This window comes from Diprion similis, chromosome 4, assembly GCF_021155765.1.
Source record: "Diprion similis isolate iyDipSimi1 chromosome 4, iyDipSimi1.1, whole genome shotgun sequence".
NCBI lineage: Eukaryota > Metazoa > Arthropoda > Insecta > Hymenoptera > Diprionidae > Diprion > Diprion similis.
In genome coordinates, this window is record NC_060108.1 from 17523851 (window position 1) to 17540056 (window position 16206).

The 16206-nt window shown below is 35.1% G+C and overlaps 4 protein-coding genes across 7 annotated transcripts; 2 read left to right on the forward strand and 2 right to left on the reverse strand.

Annotated features, from left to right (window-relative positions):
• Positions 1–1461: 1461 nt before the first annotated feature.
• On the reverse strand, positions 1462–2956 carry LOC124405992 (F-box/SPRY domain-containing protein 1). The gene is made up of 4 exons (XM_046881280.1): positions 2617–2956; positions 2219–2492; positions 1797–1887; positions 1462–1705 (listed from the first exon to the last, which is right to left on the reverse strand). The coding sequence occupies exons 1-4, from the start codon at positions 2919–2921 to the stop codon at positions 1611–1613; spliced, it is 765 nt and encodes a 254-aa protein (XP_046737236.1). The 5' UTR covers positions 2922–2956; the 3' UTR covers positions 1462–1610.
• Positions 2957–3156: 200 nt separating this feature from the next.
• On the forward strand, positions 3157–9848 carry LOC124405824 (transcription factor Dp-1). 4 transcript variants are annotated; one of them, XM_046881046.1, is made up of 11 exons: positions 3157–3284; positions 3449–3547; positions 4536–4654; positions 5247–5313; positions 5653–5750; positions 6290–6453; positions 6836–6998; positions 7211–7572; positions 7716–7798; positions 7877–7960; positions 8045–9848. In XM_046881046.1, exons 2-11 carry the CDS (start codon positions 3499–3501, stop codon positions 8281–8283), a joined length of 1428 nt encoding a protein of 475 aa, XP_046737002.1. In that variant the 5' UTR covers positions 3157–3284; positions 3449–3498; the 3' UTR covers positions 8284–9848. The 4 variants fall into 4 exon arrangements, with proteins under 4 accessions (XP_046737002.1, XP_046737004.1, XP_046737003.1 ...); XM_046881048.1 differs by having other exon boundaries at positions 3162–3547; positions 7214–7572; XM_046881047.1 differs by having other exon boundaries at positions 3163–3547; positions 6290–6450.
• LOC124405830 (COP9 signalosome complex subunit 9) lies at positions 9613–11014 on the reverse strand. The gene is made up of 3 exons (XM_046881056.1): positions 10910–11014; positions 10571–10643; positions 9613–10447 (listed from the first exon to the last, which is right to left on the reverse strand). The coding sequence occupies exons 1-3, from the start codon at positions 10976–10978 to the stop codon at positions 10410–10412; spliced, it is 180 nt and encodes a 59-aa protein (XP_046737012.1). The 5' UTR covers positions 10979–11014; the 3' UTR covers positions 9613–10409.
• Positions 11015–11539: 525 nt separating this feature from the next.
• Positions 11540–16053, forward strand: LOC124405822 (golgin subfamily A member 2-like). The gene is made up of 13 exons (XM_046881042.1): positions 11540–11764; positions 11952–12044; positions 12152–12847; positions 12946–13141; positions 13242–13407; positions 13492–13633; positions 13755–13943; positions 14062–14283; positions 14361–14546; positions 14621–14872; positions 14953–15325; positions 15402–15602; positions 15728–16053. The coding sequence occupies exons 1-13, from the start codon at positions 11726–11728 to the stop codon at positions 15919–15921; spliced, it is 2949 nt and encodes a 982-aa protein (XP_046736998.1). The 5' UTR covers positions 11540–11725; the 3' UTR covers positions 15922–16053.
• Positions 16054–16206: the final 153 nt, after the last annotated feature.

The following is a 16206-nucleotide window of genomic DNA, read 5'->3' on the forward strand; positions in this document are numbered from 1 at the left end:
ATATAACCGATACCTCTTCCTGTATCGTATCTGCCTATTTTTTTTCATTTATGAAACCACATTAAATTTGACGGTATTGAAGGCACTACTCGTTGCATTCCACAATTTTAAATGGAAAGACCAATCGGATTTAATGCATACTCTTGTGATTAGTTTGATTAATAAACTATTGTAAAACACTGAGTGCAAAGTTAACAAACAGTATTTGAAACACATCTTAACTAAAACCATCCGGACACTTATCAAAAGAAGTTTATTTCTCACAGTTGCAATAATCACTATCTACACGATTCTGTACAAAAGTTTAGAAAAAATAATCCACGAATTCTATCTAGGGTAATTCTTAATAAATAGTAATAATTACTAATAAATATGTACATTAGAACATTGTTTTGCTTATTACGACCGTCTCTCTCATTTCGTTAATTTTCAACTCACACATACACACTACCTGCATTAGCTTTTATAAAAATGTTGCTATTTATAATTATTAGAAGGTAGTCGGTCATAGCCTATGGAAATATACAATTTCTTAAAAAATAATTATTCTTACACTGTGGTACTTTAAGATAACAAATTCACCAGAACTTTGATAGAATCAAGCTATAGTATACATCTCTGACTTAGTAGGTATTTTTAAAGCAGTATCGTTATTTTGCTAGCAATGAACTTCAGTACGATGTAATACATTATTCTCTCATAATTCTACTCTTTGAAATTCAATGTTGATATTTTTGCATGAATCAAAAGCTCACTTTGACAAGACCTTGAGCATATTTAATTGTGTAGAGTCAATATAATTATTTTGTCAATAATGTATAGAACATAATCAGGCGCTGGGAATGTCTGCGCAATAGCAATTGTTATGATGCTTAACCATCAGCATTAATATTTAGAAGGGTAGTGGAATCATGTAAAAATACTAACTTGATTGGTAACTTAGTGAAATGCAACTTAACCAGATTCAAACTACAGTAGAGCGTTCATTATCCGAACTAATTAGAATCTGCCATCATTCGGATAATCGAGTTTACGCATAACCAAAGATTGTGGAAACAAATTGCTAATTCGTTGAATGTAATAGAATATATACATAAAACATCAGATTCAATATCAGGACTTGCTTTTTCACAGCTCTACAGACAAGTAGAAACTGATACTGGAAAATCAAATGTGTGCAAGCTTCTGCCTGGCAGGCAAATGAGTGGTACTCCGTGCAAGTCTGTTGCACAATAATATATGTACCGACCTGTTATTTGAAAAACCGGATATTTTGAATAATCTTTATGATAACTGACGTTTCGGATTAACAGAGGCATCGCTCGGATGATTGCCGATTTGAATAAACCAAATCACCTTTCGGATAATTGACATTTCGGATAACTGATGTGCGGAAAATGAATGCTCTACGCTATGTACGCAATAGTTGCCAACGCTTCGAATTGTGATGCCCATTTCTTACACTTATCCATAATTTATACGCGATTCTTTGGACTCGCCTTAGTGGAAGTTCTACTTAAACGTAGATATATTGTAACAGACTATCCTCGCGTGGCACGTGCTTGAGAGAGTGTTTGTTGAAAGTTTATTTCAAAAGCTTGCAAAAGGTGTTAGCCATCCAAAGGTGGTCCAAGATATACCATTGAAACTTCTGTATTACCATAAACAGCCGATACGGACGGGTATAATCTCTTGTCGGGTAATCCTGTCCAAAAATGTCCACTTTATTAGAAAACAAATGAATCTGCCAATGAAATATGCCAAAATTAAAATTATTGGCAATCAAAATGATATACCTCTGAACGCTACACCTAGGAATTCATAGTTTTTTTCAAAGGACAGTGTGTTGTCATCGCAATCCAGTATAACTCTTATTTTCTCACCAATCTGAAATTAGGGCTTTTAATAAATTGATGTATCATGTGCTAGAAAATCTGAATGTTCATTTCAATAAAAATATAACCGATCTCATACCTAGCAAATTATTGTGTACAAATTTTTCACTCTGTAGGAAAGATTTCTCAGAAATCAGTACAAGTTGATAAATTTGTATTTTAATAAGTGGAAAAGTTTTTCTAGAAATCTTGCGGAGTACACGTTGCTGGAATTTTCTTTCTAATGAACATTTGGCAATTCAGTCATGTTGCACATTGAGTTTTTCAGAAATTCGGTGATTGCAATTTGATGCAAAAGAATATGTAGCAGATTATCAGCTTACCTGATACTTTGGGGCGTTGTTAAGAAGAGGATAATTGCCTTGTGCATCCCCATTGTGTAACAAATGATTGTCGACAAGGTTCCATCCCCAAGAGTGTTCGTCGGAACCAAGTAAAGCTACATACCCTTGGCAGAGTAGAGATGCTTCTTTGGTTGCGATTCCTATCATAGCTACAGTTCCCAAAGGACCTTCCCAAATTACTTCCCACGCGTGACGTCCATGGCGAAACCCTATCTTACTCCGAGAGGCGTCTGTACTTTGAGCGACTGGATTTCTGGAAATTGAAAATCGAGAGAATATTAAATTTCAAATGACGGGTATGTTGTATGTTGTATGCATTGAAGTCAACTAAATCACAGCACGTGACAAAACGTTAAATATACCGATATTTCACGTACCTGTGCAAAGTGAAACCGTTTGGTTTGATGTAAATATTTCGGGAACAATCGTCAGGGTTCCAAGCATGGTAAAAAGCTCGTAATTTAGCTTTATAGGTGGGAACCGATGACAGCAAATCCGACTTGAGCGCTTCTTTAGCGAGTTTTCTAATACAGTGTAATCGCCATACATCGTTATTCTCATCGTTCAAAAATCTATACCAGTTCTTACAAACCAAGGAACAATTTCGCAAATCGTGCAATTTTAAGTAGGAAAATATCACTTCTAAAACATGATCAGGAACCCTTGACGCTATATCGTCCATTTTGCCGGTCCTACGTGAACGACGGAACAAAATACAGGTGGAATAGACAGGAAACGGAATCGGGAGGTCGTTCTGGAACTGTGATTCGCAGGTTCATGTAATTCACTGACATTTTGTGCGGTAGTGCCGAGTTCTCCAGCTACACATAACCGTACACTCCATGATTGAAGTTTGCGATAGACGGGGAACAACGAGGAACGGAGTGAACCACGTGATCAACACTGGCCAATCAGCTGTTTAGCTTTGTGCTACCGCCAAGCTCGTCTCGGCTCTACGTGCACTAAAAAGCTGTATTTTACTGTCGCGTTGTTAATGTCGTGATAACAATTCAAAGAGAAGCTGTGTGTCGCGCACGATAGCGCGGTTAGTTTATTTTAATAATACGCAATATTGTTGGTACTTGGTAACGGGGTTTTTACAATATTTGCTTCGCAAATAGTGCAATGCCGGAGTCGCCATTTTGGTGATACGTCGAGTCCGACCTAACTATTGCACTTATGATCTTTTTATTTTCACGTGAATTTCAGTACGCTTACGGGATCATATTTGATACCCTCGGTATCCAGAAGCATCAGTGATGACCCAGCAAAATAAAACGATGAATTTCTTGATACACGACGCAAATGGTAAGTCGTCCAACTGGCGCGCCAACAATCGGCATGCATGGCTCCAACGTCTCCGAATATTTCTTGTCGAATGAAGTATAAAACAATACCTCGTGCGATTAGCTGAGGAGCACATTTTCTAACCAAATTTCACGGTTCTTATATTTCGCATGTCCATTTCTATTTGGAATCGTCAATATGATGGTAGGCTCCTTGATAAACTCAACCACGTAAAAACGTGCGCGTTTCACATTCAGTACCTGAATACTGCTAACGAAAAAATGCAATTTTTGGAATCTGTGATTGTAACCGATTCGTAAATTAATAATCTTGATCGGGATTACTGTCTAGGGATTTACAGAATATCCCAATTACTTTCATTTACTTATTGACGACTGGAACATCCGACTGCGCCGCTCTGAATTTCTTTACATTAAACTTATAATTTCACTCATTGACGCTGATCAATGCTCTGTTATTTTATTGATATACTTGTGGAATCCATGAAATATAAGCCGAGATATTTAGTACTTCTCGCTTAACTGTAATTGGACCATTTATGTTGAGAAATAGCTTTTGGAAATTGAAGATTAATTCTAGACAATGTTGCTATTTGGTATTTCTATTTTACTCAAACTAGGCGTATTTTTTCCACACAGTAACGTATTTCAATAACTAGTCGTACATAGCATATCGTTCTTCTAGATCTCAATTAGGACTTAACTAATTCATTATTATTCTTCTTGGTACCAAGGGCATTCCTTATTTCCTTTCAAGTTCAATTAGTTATATTTGCCTGTAAAATTTGTTTACTGCAGCAGCGTCGACTCTTAAACAACGAATGCATTTCAATGTGAAAGCTTCGATATTTCAGTGTTCCCCAGCGCTAAGCACTTGATACTACTAAAAAACCAATCTAACGAACATAGATTAGTTGACTAATTGAAGTTTTGGGTCATATAAAATTGCTATTTTGGGATGTTCTAGATAAAATAAATCCTTCTTACAGGCCAACCGCAAGTTATTAAAGTGGTTCCGAGCACGCCGAATAAAGCACTGACTGGGCTTGTAAGCACCACAAATCCCGGGAGTCTGAAAGTATTCAAGACACCTGGTCAAGATACCCAAGTAAATATTATTTGAAATATATAATGAGACTCGCAACATTTGTATGAATCTTTTAATATTTACCACATACTCAAAAATTTCTTTACCAATATTCGACAGGTTTGCATACTCATTTTAATTATGTTCTACAATGAGCATTGTCCATAATATTCTATACTACCATCTTAAATATTTTTTATAGTTCCCATTTGTATGTTTATCAGCCATGGTTCATTAAGCTTTCCAAGACAACACTAGAGCCTATGTTCGTAAACCTATTCGCAACAGCTGATTATTATATCTTAACCCAATAGCCACAAGCAGGAGATCTGACAAAGAAAAATTCAAACCGTCACGACATATAATATTTTTGATGTGTGCTATCTTGTACATTTTGTGATTACGGAATTCAATAGATGATACACAAAATCAACCCCCCCGCCCAAATACCCCCTGCTTTTAGCTTTCGGCTCCTAGCTTTATCTTCGTATTTACAGAGTGCCCAGTGGTCAGTAAAATGCGTAGCAATTTGGCAAAATATTGATTCATTCAATCATCGGGCACCCTGGGTTCATTATGATGATATTATAACTATTCCTGTTTGCATACTCAGGTCTTGTCCGGTGGGACACAAGTGCTGAGAACCATCAGTTTGCAAGGTTCTTCAACACCTGGTCAGCGTGAGTATCATAGATCCTTCCCTAGCTTCTTGCAGGACATATCGACGGGTCCTATGGAAACAGAAGTATTTTGGCAGGCCGGATAGAATACATGTATTTCGCTGTGCAATCCAAAATGGACGTTACTCAAAAAATTCTACAACAAGACTATACAGAGCTCTATACACAACTTGAAGCATCTTTTGAGATAGATCCATTCGGTATTGCCCAGCAAAATACGTCCCTGCTATCTGGCCTGTCAAAATACGTCTGTTTCCAGAGGACTCATTGATATATCTGTCTTCTCACTTATCAGAACATTTACATTCTCATGTTGTAACAAAATCTTTTTGCAATTAGGCTTAGTTACCATCCCTGTACAAAGTGCAAAAATGTCATCTGTAAAAGCTGGTGAATCGGTTGTGACAAAAACAATACAACTTACAACTGCTCGAATGGTAGGTTTCAGCATGATGAGTGTTGAGAAAATATGGATCAGGGGCTATTCAATAAACACATTTGCTTTTCTTGGGGGGTCCTGCATTATTTGATGGTAGTATAAAGCGCAGTGGTGGGGGTACAGAAGAATATAACATTTGGTTACTTGTAGGTAGATTTTTAATCATTCGCTACCCAGGATCAAGTTTTTCACATTGGCTCTATTAGTGTGATATTATCTTATCATTTCTTCTTATTTTTAATTCTTATCACTTTGTCAAAACGGTTCTATTGAAATAGAAGTTCGCATTTTCAGTACCTGAAAGCCATTGAACCATTGAAATTGAATATTGACCTGTCAAAAAATATGATTAGATGTCGTATAGCGTACGCGCAACAATAATTCTCTGCAAACAAGTGAGTTTGTTAGGTATTCAAGGGGATTGGAGTAAACGAATCAATAAAAACAGTTGATGTATTTTTTGAATGATCCCTGATCAGTTTGATTCGAATTTGTGTTGTGATTTAATTTTTTTATTACAATCTTTCCATTCAACAGAATGATTTTAAACAAGCTTTGGTATCTCAGCCCCAACAACAGGCCAGCAGTCAACAGCAGATTGTCAAAGATCAATCTGGAAAGACATTCATCAGTCCCATTTTGGATCACAGTGGTTCGAGGAAACGACAGGATGTCGAGAGCAGCGATTTTACCCCAGAGTAGTGAGCTTAGACTATTCTTAATAATAAGCTGAACCTTTTCCTGACTGGGTTTATCTCTGAATATTGAGTAATGCGAACGTTCGGATTTGAAATAAATAGCAAGATGGAAAATCATGAAACTATTAATCGTCATGTACAATAAATGCACGAATCTTTCAAAAAGTACAAAACAAAAGACAGTTTAGAACGCACCTTTAAGTAAAACATGAATGAAAATGAATGATTCCAATTTAAAATTTGCAAGTACATGGCACTGATATTACCTGGCTTATTCATCCTAAAGCAAAGACAACTTTTAAGCATAGGATACATATCAATGCATGTTTTTGAAATCGGGAAAGGGTTCATCTGCAAGGTTAATAAATCTGAATTAAATTTACAGCAAACGAAGAAAAACAGAAAAAGTTGGAAAGGGGCTTCGCCATTTCTCCATGAAAGTTTGTGAAAAAGTGAAAAAGAAAGGTACGACCTCATACAATGAAGTTGCAGATGAATTAGTTGGCGAATTCACCAACCCTGCGCACATAAATTCGTTAACTGATCAGGTAAATAATTTTTATCTTAAATTAATTTTAAGTATATATTGAGTCTATATTAGGAACCTCGTTGTCTTTTTAGGCAAATCACTGATAGTGCTTGAAAGTTTGAATTTAGATATTAAAATATGTACGTGGAGAAATATCCTTCACTTCTCAATGAGTATAAAAATTTGTTTATTCAGTTTCAATTTTACTCAGGATTAATATCTCTTTTGCAGCAGTACGATCAGAAAAACATTAGGAGACGCGTATATGATGCATTGAATGTATTGATGGCAATGAATATAATCTCCAAGGAGAAGAAGGAGATAAGATGGTTGGGTTTGCCTACAAATTCGTTGCAAGAGTGTTTGTCGTTAGAAAAAGATAAGAAAAAGAAAATAGAGAGAATCAAAGCCAAAACTCAGCAGCTGCACTCGTTAATCTTGCAGCACATATCGTACAAAAATTTAGTCGAACGAAACCATAAAAACGAAAATTTCCACGGACCACCTAAGCCTAATTCTGCTATACAGTTGCCATTCATTATAGTTAATACCAGTAAGAAAACTGTTATTGATTGCAGTATTTCAAACGACAAGTAAGTATCCGTCTATATTTGTAACGTATTTTTTTTTTTTCAAACAAGACTAGTTCATGTTTTTAATTTACAGGAAAATTTTATTTACATATTTTACACATATCCACGAATAATGCTTCTTATAATATTTGTATCCCTTTCAGAACCGAGTACCTGTTTAATTTTAATGATAAGTTTGAGATCCATGATGACATTGAAGTTCTGAAAAGAATGGGTTTAGCCTTTGGTAAATATTAATTTAATACTTTGTTTCGAATATTGACAAATCCGAACGAAAATCCCTATGAATGTACATTTGCTTCAGGTCTTGAGAAAGGAGAATGTACTGAAGATGATTTACGGAAAGCAAAAACTATGGTACCAAAGTCCCTTGAAAAATACGTTGAGCGTAAGTAGCTCTAGTTATACTCCATGTTATTTCAAGATAAAAGTGCTTCGGCATAAATCTAACGTTATTACCCAATATCCATAGAATTGGCTTCTGGGGATTTGGAAAGATTCATTCCTGTTACAATTCCTGGACCGAGTACATCGATGGATGAACTGGAAATAAAATTAGAGGAATCTGGATCTCGACCACCTTCTTCTTCTCGTACCTCTTTTTCGGAGGATCCATTATCTCCACCTTCCCAGTTTTTCTCTGAGGAAGAAGATGAAGAAGAAGAAAGCGACCAGGACGAACAAGCCGACAGTGATCTCGAGGCTAACTAGCATATCCATTCATCATCCTCTTAACATATTTGGTAACCACAAAATTGGGCTTGCGGTGTCGTTTGAATAACACAAACGTAAAATCATTTTTATAGAAACTGAATTATTGCATCACTGGGTGCTTTGTATTATTATCGCGCCACGTTGCCGAAATCGTTGAATGCAACAGATTGATTATACAGTAATTGAATTTTCATGCCTTCTCACTGAAATGGAGTCTCACACCTTACTTGGTTGGCTAATTTTTGCTGACGAAACGATCCAGAAAAATATCAAGGAATACATCTTAAAATCGCCGAAACAATCTATTTTGGCTGTAGGAAGACTTCACACTTACATTCTTGTTTCAAAACAGCCAATATTAAATTTTATATTACTGAAAAGTATATTGTGTTGCAGGTTGAGAAGTGTAATGAACTAATAACTGTGAGTAGGGTCACTTTCTTTCTTTTATGGAATAGCATAAGGTTGATGATGCGTAAACGTCCGTAAATCGTATTTCATGCCACTTTGATTGTTATTGCTCGGATACGAAAGCGACGAGTTAGCTAACCGACGTGCACAGGGACTGAAATTCGGTGCTATTTTAATCATGCGTCGTGTCGTGAATTTAGACACTTTAGAATGTATGTACTATAAATAACACAATTATAATCTTACATTAATATTATTACATGTATAAAATATATCTATACCACTCATTTTCTTATGGCACGTTTATGATATCTGTGGTTCACAGCAGGACGCAATATAGCAAAGGAATACAGACAGAGGCCTGACTAATTTGAGGTGAATAAATTGTAAAATTATTACAAATGATTGATTACTGTATATTTTTTTTCTTCAGTTCAATTTTTGAGTACATCTTTATTATTTCTATGTAACTTTGCTATTCCGGATATACAATGCCAAATTTTTGAGAGATATTCTTTCCGTTAGAAAAAATATTTATTTCACTTGATATGGAAAATTCATTGAACTTTGAAAGATTATTTGTAGAAATGTATTTTATGCATACTGCTGTATCGATTTTGCGTATTTTATTAAATTGGTATTTTATCCAAAATAAGAATTTATGTTGCAGTTCTAGTAATACAAAGTAATCATTAGCTTATTAATTATCAATAATTAATATTCTTCAGTTTAGAAATTGTTATTCTTAACAGGATTAAGTGTGATACGATTATTTAGAAATAGGTATTTACTTAATTTCTCTTATTTCATAAATATTTCATCTTTTCGTTTCATTAATGAGCATCTTGTAAATGATTAACATGGCTCAGTGCGAGTTTTGTTTTTGGATCGAAACAAATATTTTTGAATAATATATAATAATTGCAACCTATGTTTAGGTTTGTAAATGATTTTAGAGGTCAGCTACCTACAAACATGTGTTACTGATGGTAACTGATCTAACACTGAATAGGTACCATGAGGACAGGGTCTGTAAAGCAGAAACTTCGGTTATCTGCCAGAAAAGTGTCTTGTACACGATAATTATTACAACATTTCATAAATAGCTGGATTAATTGAATGATTGTAAATAAATTTGGACCTTTCATTTATTTTAATTGGTCGTTATTAAATTATTATATTGTTCATGCTATACTTAAGCTTGTCTGAATTTTTGCCATTATTTAGGCTAATACAAAATTTTTATTTTCAATTGATATATGAGGCACTATATTCTGGCTAGATGTAAATATTTTTCAATGCCACTTGAATAAATTAGTATCATTTTCAGTTAACTAAGTTCTTTCTATTATTGGCTACTTTTGGTTGTCATTTGTGGTCTATGTAGATAAATCTGCTCAGATTTTAACAGCATCCTGAAATCTGAGTTATACAGCAATTCGTGATGTTTAGTTTCATTATTAATTTATTTATACAGTTAATTTTATATTAAAAAAAACTCAGACTGGTATCTGGGAACTTCATAGTAATTCACACGAAAGTGAAATGAATGTCGAACAAAATTATTTTACAATGAAGAAACACATATTTTTATAAGAACAGTTTATTCAGTATTGTGAAGATTTCATTTTCTTCCACGAATTATCACGACAGTATTACTCGAACTTATCAAGTTGAAAAGAATTTAAGATCTTTGCTGAGCACAGTATTCATCAGTTCAGATCCTCGTCATCGTACAAATCATCGAATTCTAAAATAAATATAGTATTCTTATCAATACACACTTTTTCCAGCATTTTTGTAAAGGAATAAAACTTCTTGGCATAGAGTAAAATATATCTCCATCATTATTTGATAGAAAACAAATTCTTACCATTGAAAAAGTCAGCATGCACCGCTTTTTCATTAGCAGCAAGATCCATCAACAATCCACTGGATCCACCAGCCTAGGTAAAAAAAAAACAGAACAAAACGAAGATCAGTAACTTGCAGGGTATGCAAATTCTTTTTTCTGCCGAGTAATTTGATCTTGTTTGTTTGGCTGATGGTGTGAGGGTATTGGTCAGCGATGAGTAATTCTAAATCAATGCAAGGCACATATACAATCTCACGTGATTGTCAGCCCAGAAATTAACAGTCATATTTGACAACATTGAGACGATGGTTTTGATAAGAATATATGTAATTTAGGTTTTAGAATGTTTAACAGAACCTCTTCAAGATCCATATATGGACCAGCGCCTTCGGGAAACATTTCGTCGGCCACAACGGTGGGCTTCATCTCGAGATAATCAATTACTTGATTTGAAACAACAAATCAACGCGGAGACGAGATAAAAATTCATATACAATTGTTGTTCTAATTCAACCATCGAACATACATACATACCTATATTGGAAACGTTGATTTGAGAATTTGTTAATCAACGACAAGAAGAAAGAGACAGGCTGTATGACCTACAGGCGTCTTACTCTCTGTGTCGGTAACAGTAGGGAAGATCTGTAGTGCAAATTCTACAGAAAAGCACTCATTGAGACCAAATTCCTCAATATTAGTCCAATGAATAGGTAAGAAAACGAGTGAAACTACCGAAACCATACGTGTAACGTACTTTTGCAGTTAAATTTGCCATAAGATTGGAAGCGAAACTACCGCGCTACCCATTACACTCCGCATTTAGTGTCGTCATCCTCGTTTCCGTTAACGTCCTCCTAGGTAGAGGCACGGTGTGGGATCTTCCTCTCTGTCATAGCTTTCTCTTTTTAGTCAAGGCTCACCGCAGTGGCAGTAGCCAGCGTAGCAGTGTAGTAGCCCATCTCTATAGCTAGGGTGCACAAACACATGCATATCACCACAATGTGTGTAACTGGTGAAGTGGCACGTAAAGCGTAACCTCACAATGTCCTGTCATATTGTAATATTTTTCTCATATATGATGTAAACAATTAGTAGAATAAATATTGCACGTGAATTCTGGGCCAAGTACTCTGTCTGTTTTACGTATAGGTTAAAAACGAACTCTTCAAAATGAAAAAGTCGGAAAAACTATTAGCTGCCAGAAAAAGGGTGAGAGTAAAGAAAGTATAGTTGTCTCCTCTGCGAACTTTTCGCCGTTATTCATTACCAATAATTTCCAATCGAATGTCCGTTGTAATTACTTCAATTAATATTTTCAAAATCGAAAATTGAAATGTGCACACATAATTCCCATGAATTAATATCAAATACTATAATAGATATTTCTGTATCATAGCTCAAGGAATTCCAAATGAGTAAAAGAAGTCACGCAGCAGATAATACTTCCAAAGATGTAAACGAAAATACAGAAGATTCCACTCTGTCACAGGTGAAAACAACTTTCGTTACCCTTATTTAATATAAACGAAGATAATACCTTTGTTAAGACGTTTGGTCTCCAACCATTAATTCTGGGTTTTCTTTATGTTCATACAGATTGACAATACTCTTTATAACTCTGATAATAATTACAACTACCAGAAAATAGAGTCCCCAAGACAGGAGACTCAAAAACCAGCAACAGACTGCCAAGTTTCTGAAGTCCCTCAGCAAATTTCAGAATTGCATAATTTCTTGGAATTTAAGCCCAATGGTGATATCACTTCTGCTGCAACAAAGCCGGTGAATTTCTCAAATCCTATCAGCAGTTTTCAAGACACAGTCGATTTTACTGCTCAAGAAAAACTGTCGGAAGATTCCAGTATTATCTCTAATTTCACAAATATGACAGATGATGTTTTTAGCAAACATCACACTAGTGAGAATCTGACTAATGTCCAGAATTATTTCACCTATCAAAATATAATGAATAAACCAGATGAAACCGAAGTGGAACAAGACATTTTATTAAAAAACGAGATGGATAATGCAAATGTCCATACAGAGTCAACTAATGATCGCAGCCATATACATACTGAGTATGAATCGTTGGCCGGATCTCAGGCATTGCAGAAAGAATATCTACTACAGATGACGTCTGCCGTTACAAACATATTGACAAGTGAAATGGAGAATAAAGAGGTGCCGCAAGAACTTACCTCTGATTTGGAACAGAGAAACCAATTCTTGGCATCCTGCTTGCAAGAACAAAAAGAACTTGTTAACCGATTACATCTTGAAGTTAGCCAATATGTAAGTTTAGTGAAATCAATAGTTCAGATTAATTGACAAGCTGAAATCTGCATATTTAGAGATTAGATAATTTCAATGAATTTTCTTTATATTCACAGAGGACAAGAGTGTCAGAACTAGAAATGATAATGACTACAAAGGATGCGGAATTCGAAGCAAAGCTTTATCACGAATTGAATCCGCTCAAAGAGCAGTTACAACTCCACGCACAAACAACTGGCATTCTTGTAGGAGAAAAAGCTGAGCTTACTGCTGCCCTTGTACAAAGTCAAACAACTACCAAGCAAAAAATCGGTAAAATTGCTTATATTTCATTAATTATGAACTTGGTATTACACACAGAAAGTAAAATTTTATCAGTACAACATTTCGATAATTAATTACCTTTGATCAGCTGAAGTCGAAGAATTAAATGGAAAATTAAAATCACAGCAACTTCAAGTCTCTGATTTAGAAAGGGAACTGAATTCCGTCAAAAATAGCAACGAAGATGTTGGAAAACTGAATAACCAACTACAATCTAGCTTTTACTCTTTAGAGACTAAATATTCTCAAGTGAAGTAAGTTTTTAAAACCATGGGCTCTCATTGTTATTCATTTATGACGTAAAATTGCATCTTTATTGCATGTTGTTATGTTCTAAGACAAGAAAAGGACGACTTGGAATTAGAGACCGCTGAACTAAGGCAGAAATTAAATGTTAAAAATACCGAATTGACTAATATTCAACAAGAATTAAAAGAAAAAACCGCCTTGCTGTCCTTGAATGAGCTCAGAATGCAACAGGTACGTACAGTTTATTATAATCACCATTACAAGCTCTATGGTGAGACCTAAAATTGACCCAAAAATACGATGGACACTATTTGTGCAGCATCCAATATTCCAATTTAATACTCAATTACAGATGACTTCTACAACACATGAAACACAAGGTATCAGCGAGCAGCACCATGTAGTCACCGCACTGGAACAGCAATTGAGCCAATTAATGGAAACTCTTAAATCTGTCAGTAGTGAACGTGACGAAGCTAGTAACCATTATCAAAATTATGTTCAACAATTGAACACCCAAGTTACCAATCTGGCTCTGAAAGTGAGCGAACACAAATTTGCAATTTTGATTGCTGTTCTTAAATTATATTTAAATTGAAATGCAAATTGTTGCAGATATTTTACTGTTGCATCTTATTCATTTGTTTATTATTTTTTAGCTCGAGCAAACTACAAAGGAGAATGAAGAAATAAGAGGTCGAGAGCACAGCCTAATTCAACGGTTGTCTGATCTAGAACGCCAAATACAAAGTCAAAAAGAAATACCTGAGCCTCCACCTCCTGTTATCAATGACAATAAAGAGCGACTTGATGAGTTAGTAAAAAGTGTTGATCAACTTACTTTGGAACGTGATAGTCTTCGAGCAACACTTCATGAGAAGGTGATTTAACTTCCTGACTAAAAATAAGAGTCCCCTAAAATGAAATTGAATATTTTACTATGTTTTCTTCCACCTAGGATTCAGATATTGATGCACTCAAACAAGAGATGGAAGAGCTGCAAGAAATGCGTGCAAGCAATGCTGAGGCATCTCGTTTAGCCTCTGCTCTAGAAGGCGAAAGATTAGCAGCAGCTCGAGCTGTCTCTCAAAATCAACAGTTGAAACAGCAGCTGAGTGAAATGCAAGATGCTTTCGTCCAACTTGTGAGTTAATTGAGAATAATATACACTGGTTGGACAAAGAAGCAAAGTTTGTTAAAACAATATTTCCATTATAGAGCAACACGAAACTTGATTTGACGGAGCAGCTACAAGGTGAGAGGTCGATTGGAAGAAAATTGAATGCCCGTTTGAATGATACTGAAAATGAAGTAGAGAAATTGAAAAGTGAACTGCAGCAAAAGGATTTGCTCATGACTGAGTTAGAGAAAGAAAAATTACACATGGCTCAAATTACAGATCAAATGCAACACTATCAAGCTCAGTCTAATCAAGCTAGTACTTTGCAGCAAGAACTTCACAATACGCAGGTAAATGTGACTACTTTGAATCATGAAATATCCTTGTATTCAAAATCATTTTTTTTACCAATACAAACATGGAAATTTAGGAACGAATCGAAGTTTTAATGAAGGAAAATCAACAATTGATTAGCGAATTGAATGCTGGGAAGATGTTGAATGAATCAACAGTTCAAAATCAAAATATTGTACAGCCCAATGGTGAGTGTAACTCGCAAGCATTGAACAATGCAGAAAAAATAAACGTATCAACAGCAACAACACAGACTGAGTCGTATAGTAATGGTGTCCTGACTCCGCCAATTACGGAGCAACAAGCAATGGTGTCAGTTTCGCCCGAAGCTGTGAAAAGGTTGGAGGAACGATTTAAAGATACCATGGAACGTGTTGCTGAACTTTCAGATGAAAAACAAAGATTGGAACATGTCGTTTTACAGCTTCAAAGTGAAACCGAAACCATAGGTTAGTGAAGCTCCACTGAAACATTAACATTTCAAGTGTAATGGAACCAGTATGCATAGTTCATTTTCTTTTTCAGGCGAATATGTTACCTTGTATCAAAAGCAGCGTGGTGTCCTTCAAGAAAGGGCTAAAGAGAAGGAAGAAGCATTCCGCCAGTTGACGGAACAACGAAATCAACAACAGGAACAGCTGCATAAACTCAAAATGCTTGTAGCTGAATTAATTAAAGAGAAAACTACGTCCACCGCTGCATCTGCATTATCGGATAGGACAAACGGTACATTTTAAAGCCTGTATTCAGTCTACAATGCTTTTTCGATCATTGATGCTGAATTTTTACTAGATTCTCAAAGTGTTTCTTCTTTTTTTCGTACATTTTCATTTTTAATATATGTTTTCTAGAAGATGACCTAGAAGCAAGTAAACACATGGAAAACAAGACGTTCTGTCAATCTGAAGTAGTTACAGTAAAAGATAAAACTACATCTCAAATTCTTGATCTTCTGACAGAAATAAAAGAATGCAAGGATACGTGTGCCTTGGAACCTAACTTCCATCCATGCCCGTGGTGTTCAGGAAAATTGATTACAATTTAACACTAAAAATAGTCATTAACTTATATTGCCTTAAAATTATTCAACTCTTAAATATCATGATTACCATAAATATATCCCTAAACAGAACATGTCAAAATTGTACATAAAATGTTGAAGTATTTCATAAATTTATACAATGTAGTACTTCATTTTTTGTTTTCCTTCATTCAATAACTTGCCTGTTGGCCAAATTGTCAGTAGACTAAAATTTATGAATTAAATTTCTTTCAAATTCAGTCTCAAATATAATTAATTCTAGGCCTTTAACAACAGAAAGTACGTTAT

Excerpts from the sequence above, each read along its gene's own strand:
- LOC124405992 (XM_046881280.1), bottom strand. The coding sequence starts at position 2,921 with ATGGACGATATAGCGTCAAGGGTTCCTGATCATGTTTTAGAAGTGATA. Across the intron at positions 2,493-2,616 it reads AACGGTTTCACTTTGCACAG|AAATCCAGTCGCTCAAAGTA; the intron begins GTACGTGAAATA and ends TTCAATTTCCAG. Across the intron at positions 1,706-1,796 it reads CCTAGGTGTAGCGTTCAGAG|GATTACCCGACAAGAGATTA; the intron begins GTATATCATTTT and ends ATTTTTGGACAG.
- LOC124405822 (XM_046881042.1), top strand. The coding sequence starts at position 11,726 with ATGAAAAAGTCGGAAAAACTATTAGCTGCCAGAAAAAGG. Across the intron at positions 11,765-11,951 it reads TATTAGCTGCCAGAAAAAGG|CTCAAGGAATTCCAAATGAG; the intron begins GTGAGAGTAAAG and ends TCTGTATCATAG. Across the intron at positions 13,944-14,061 it reads TTACCAATCTGGCTCTGAAA|CTCGAGCAAACTACAAAGGA; the intron begins GTGAGCGAACAC and ends ATTATTTTTTAG.
- LOC124405830 (XM_046881056.1), bottom strand. The coding sequence starts at position 10,978 with ATGAAGCCCACCGTTGTGGCCGACGAAATGTTTCCCGAAGGCGCTGGT. Across the intron at positions 10,644-10,909 it reads CATATATGGATCTTGAAGAG|GCTGGTGGATCCAGTGGATT; the intron begins GTTCTGTTAAAC and ends TTTTTTACCTAG. Across the intron at positions 10,448-10,570 it reads GCATGCTGACTTTTTCAATG|AATTCGATGATTTGTACGAT; the intron begins GTAAGAATTTGT and ends TATTTATTTTAG.
- LOC124405824 (XM_046881046.1), top strand. The coding sequence starts at position 3,499 with ATGACCCAGCAAAATAAAACGATGAATTTCTTGATACACGACGCAAAT. Across the intron at positions 7,573-7,715 it reads TGCAGTATTTCAAACGACAA|AACCGAGTACCTGTTTAATT; the intron begins GTAAGTATCCGT and ends TATCCCTTTCAG. Across the intron at positions 7,961-8,044 it reads CCTTGAAAAATACGTTGAGC|AATTGGCTTCTGGGGATTTG; the intron begins GTAAGTAGCTCT and ends CAATATCCATAG.